The following is a 5,000-nucleotide window of genomic DNA, read 5'->3' as shown; positions in this document are numbered from 1 at the left end:
TCTTTATGCCACACACATGCAATTTTTATAAGTAATGCATTTATATAATGTGATGATGTTATATGCATTTGAATATTAACCCACACAGGACGGGTGGTACAGCATGTGTACCGCGCATTCTAAAGCCCAGTTGCCGGGCGGCACAGTATTGTGCCGGCCATTCAATTGATTTAGGCCTAATAATTTGAACGCCCCGGCATTTGGACATTCAAGGCTAGAATTCCCCCGTCGGGGATGGGTTAATATATCTTTATACATTAGCACCTATAAACTGTATCTGGAAGCTTGATATTTTAACTAAGGTCTAGTGATAAAATTGGTTGTTGCAGGGGCAACGTTGTTTATGCCTGCTTCCTTCTCCTTGGCCTGGGAACACTGCTGCCATGGAACTTTTTCATCACTGCACAGACGGTAGGTAAAACCAGTTGCAGCATGCCTATTATAGCTGGGCTGGAATATGTATCTTTTTTTTTTCTTCATATATTTCTAGAAGATGCTAGTCTCTCATTTACAATGAGGCTGAGGGTACATATGTACATGTACTGTCCACTGTGGTTTTGTTTTATTATCATGATTTGCATATAGATGGTTTTACAAGTGCTTAATCACCAGGGAATTAATTACTAGGCCTACCTGACCACACCTCATCCCCATTGCTTGAATTTTCAGGAAAAAGTATGTTTCTTTGCTGTTGTTGTTGTCAGTGGCATGATAATTGTGATGTTTAATAACAAAAAAATGCAATGATAGAGGTAAAAATGCGTTGTACTGAAAATTCAGAGAATAGGATAAATGTGAGTTCAGGTAGGCCAATTAATTAACTTCTTTGTGATAAGTGCTTGTGGAATCACCCTCCTTTAACCCCATACCTACATTGTGTAAGACCTTGAGTTTTATTTCATTTTTGTTTTTGTGCAAAAGAATATCATATCACTATTATATTCAGCATAATTGTAGTCATCATTCTCATTTTGATAATGGTTATTATTTTTATTATTATCAATGATAATAAGATAAGATTATGTGATATTTTGTGTTGATTGAGATTTCCTTTATAGATTTAAGATACTCTCTTTACTGATATTTTACATTTATTCACATTTATGGAGAATCTTTGTTCATTCCAGTATTGGCAGTACAAGTTCCGCAATGCGTCTGTTCCCCAAAATGCTTCGGATATTGACAAGACAAGCTTACAAGTGCTATACACACCAATGCAAGTTTGTCTCTCTCAAGTGCCAAACTTTCTCTTCCTGTTCATCAATGCTTTATTCAGTCACTTGTAAGTGCCCATGTATATCATATCATCAGAGACCATGTTAGATATGCTTTGATTATGTTTAGGGGAGTTATAGTAGATCTACTTTGGCTATTTACTTATTTACTGGAAAATAAAGTGAGTGCAACTCTGGATAAGGGTGTTGTTTTACATATATTACTCAAATTTTGTTTATACTATGGGAAGGTGTCTTAAACATTGAAACCTTTGCTCATATTAAAACCCCAAAAATTCCAACAGGATTTCCCAGCGCTTGCGGCTCCTTACATCCCTGACAATGATGATAATACTCTTCTCTTTGACCACCACCTTTACCCAGGTTCACACTGATACCTGGCAAGGGGGATTTTTTGCCCTCACGATGATCATTATCATCCTCATTAACAGTGAGTACCAAAGTGAAGAACTGTAATAGAGAATGAAAACAAGGGGAGTAATGTCATATTGTGGCTAAAAAAAAATTCAGACATGTTTCTGTTTTTTAGTTGATTGATATACTTACGTGCAGATATTCTTGCAGATTCAAATAGTGTTACATAACCTGATCAGGAATAACTAGTGACATTAGAGACTCTAATGACTTATCTTGTTATACTAACTATTGATGTGCTGTTTTTTAGATAACAAAGGTGTTTATTGATTGAATGTATTTTTTTTTTATTTTTTATTTTTTTATTTTTTTATTTTTTGCAGGTGCTGGAGCTATTTTCCAAGGAGGGCTTTTTGGGGTTGCTGGCATGTTCCCAGAGAAGTACATGACTGCTGTTGTATCCGGCCAGGCTCTGGGAGGGGTGTTTGCTTCAGGGGCTCGTATAGTTTCTCTATCAGTAGGGGCAGCCGATGCTACTTCTGCTTTCATCTACTTTATGATTGCAGTAGCTGTGATGGTTGTTACCCTTGGTGCTTTTCTCTACATGTCCAATACAGTAAGTTGATTAACAGAGTGTACAACTTTCATAGGGAAATCTTAACCCATTGCGGACAGAGATGGCTTTGCCCAAGACAGGCACTATTGATACCTGTGTGGCTCCCAAGATGGGGGATTATATTTCAGAGAGAAGGAGCTTCACCTAACGTATTGTAACTTTTCGTGCTATCTTTAATTTATTTATGATACTAGAGCCATATTTGTATTTGTCATATTTTTTTTTGTGGTTTACCATCTTGAGACTTTTATTTGCCATCTGATACTGTTTATCAATATTGAAGTAGACTAAAGTTGTAGTATAGGGTCCATATCAGCTCATTATGTTCTTTTTACTCAATGTTATAGAAGTATTACAGTTTTATGAGAGAAGAAAAAGCAACCTTTTTTCGCATTTGTGTGCTTTCATAAACAAATATGAAAGAAATAACCATCCCTACTGAAAATAAATGATGATGAGATGGGAAAGAGGTAGGTGACCTGTGCTGACGACTGCAATTACCACATCCCAAAGCAGCCATATTGGCATGTGGACCAATTGCAGACAATGCACTTGGTATGGATTGACTTCCTGTTCTCATTCTACATGCACATCCTGCATTGCCAGAACTATACAGCCCGAGGTCGGCATCTTGCTGTGTGTCATCGCTCTCTGACAATAGTGCATGGTAAAGACAGTGGACTGGTACCTTTCAAGGCTTTGCTGGTGCTAGGAAAGAGTGGTGCCATCTATGTTCAGGATATTATACTAAACCTATTTTGTTTAACCCATTCACGCCGGGGCGGAATTTCGCCTACTCCCGATAACGCCGGGAAGATTTCAAGCGCGCAACCGTTCGTGCCGGGGTGTTTTCCCGCTGCGCGCGGTCGCTCTGACGCTCGCAGAGCGTTTTTCACCCACCCTATCCTTATGGTTTGCGTGATTGCGTCTAAAGTGTAGTCATGTGTAGAAAGTAGTGCTATGTTCAGAGGATGTATATCAGTCGAAAAAGATGTTACAGCACTGTTTTTTTAGTGTTATTCTATTGAACTTTTTCCATATTCTTTACTCCTATGTTGTAATACCAATGGGAAGTGGAAGCATTCTTCTAGTGAGGTAACAAACATAGTTTTTTTTTTCAATTTTTTTTTTCTTCCTAAAAGAAAAGAAAGAGAATATGAACAACCATACATGTGCATACAAGTGAATGCAAGTAACAACAATGTTTTTTCAAGTGTCATTTTCTTTTAGTGGGGCAACAAAAAGATGTTATATAATTTTTTTTTTTTTTTTTTTTTATTCCTCGGCCAATTACTATTGATTTTACGATAGTCTTTCGACTCAGATCATCATATTCAACAAATCAGAAACAGAAATCACCATGCCGTACTCAAGATTACGTATGTACCTTTGACGTCATTCATATTACGTTATATCCCATTTTCTACTATTTAGAAGGATAAACTAAAGTAGCTAAGACAAATCAAGTATGAAAATCGAATTGTACTAAGAATAATCTATCATTCTAATGCGGACGTTTCAGCACGTCGCTACTGGCCTCCCGGCGCGCGGGCCGAAAATGTAGCACGTGCCAGGACGTCACCCGGGTCCGGGGCTTTTTTCGACCACGTGTCAGCACGTCAACCGGCGCGAATGGGTTAATATTAAATAAAATATAGTAATTATAATTGCATTTGGTATCACAAGTCATTAAATGTATTTATTACAATAGAGAAATAGAGCAATCCACTCTCCCATAATGTATGCCATAGTGACTGTTGGCACCTACTGTTTGGCCTTGTCCTAGGGCCAATATCTCGTTAGGTTTGTAGGTGTTGCAACCCTTCCACAGTGGGCTAAGTAAATTGTGCATTGCCTTTAGAAAAGTTCCATAGTAGTCCTTTCATTTTTTTGTGATTTTTTGCATGTCATAAATGTCAGTTCAAAATGATAATGTATGTCTCAGGAGCTACTGTAGTATGAATATTATCAAATGTCAAATGAGTTATGTATTGTCAGAAACATATCCAACAGGGATTCCACTGACCAAAAATTCTTGAAATGGTAATATCTGCTGTTCCTTGCATAAAAAGCTGAGTGATCAGGAAGTAGGGGTCACTCACATTAAGTCACTGGAATAATGAAAATGATGTGATTAACCCATTGCAGACGGGGATAAATTTGCTTGCCCAGCCTCCAGGATAAGTTTTATTTTAAAGAGAGACTGCTTGAAGCATTATAATTTGAATATTCCCACTCTCTTTCAGTCATTCATTGAAAAACCAGAGCGTTTTTTGTGTTTTGTTTTTTTGTGTGTGTTATTGAGTTTAGAGACTTATATGTGCCATATGACAGGCTCTACCAGTGCTGCAGTAGACTAAAATTGTAGTATATTATCCATATTAGCTCATTATTTTCTTTATACTCAGTGTGATAGAAGTATTGCTGTTTTATGGGAGGACAAAAGGCAACTATATTTTTTTCGTATTTTTGTGCTGTCATGAACGAATACGAAACATATAACCACCAACAATAAAGATAACAAGAAGAGGTAGGGAAGAGGAATGAAACCTGTGCTTGTGACTGTGAGTGCCACAGTGAAAGGCATCCATATTGGCACAGGAGTAATTTTAGACACTGGGTATGGATTGAGTCACCTTCCTCTTCCCGTTCTGACTGCACATCCTTCATCGGCGGTACTTTTGAGCAAGAGTTCGTCAACTTAGTGTGTGTCATCGCTCTATAAAGATAGTGTTTGCTAGAGACCGTGGATGGGTGCCATTCAAGGCTCTCTCTCCTGCTGGTGCTAGGAAAAA

The 5,000-nt window shown here is 37.8% G+C and overlaps 1 protein-coding gene across 4 annotated transcripts in view; it reads left to right on the top strand.

Annotated features, from left to right (window-relative positions):
- The window catches only part of LOC122265003 (equilibrative nucleoside transporter 1), a 48,274-nt gene that overhangs the window by 37,239 nt on the left and 6,035 nt on the right, over nucleotides 1-5,000 (top strand). For all 4 annotated transcript variants that reach the window (XM_043034137.2, XM_043034136.2, XM_086555521.1 and 1 more), the window contains 4 exons: nucleotides 330-411; nucleotides 1,128-1,282; nucleotides 1,520-1,665; nucleotides 1,973-2,205. In XM_043034137.2, the coding sequence (XP_042890071.2) occupies nucleotides 330-411; nucleotides 1,128-1,282; nucleotides 1,520-1,665; nucleotides 1,973-2,205 (616 nt within the window). The remainder of the gene's footprint in view (nucleotides 1-329; nucleotides 412-1,127; nucleotides 1,283-1,519; nucleotides 1,666-1,972; nucleotides 2,206-5,000) is intronic.

Source organism: Penaeus japonicus, unplaced genomic scaffold, assembly GCF_977035675.1.
Source record: "Penaeus japonicus unplaced genomic scaffold, GWHDUDI00000001_assembly GWHDUDI00000031, whole genome shotgun sequence".
NCBI classification, from domain to species: Eukaryota; Metazoa; Arthropoda; class Malacostraca; order Decapoda; family Penaeidae; genus Penaeus; species Penaeus japonicus.
The sequence above is the reverse complement of the archived record's forward strand: the minus strand, read 5'-3'. Positions and strand labels throughout refer to the sequence as shown.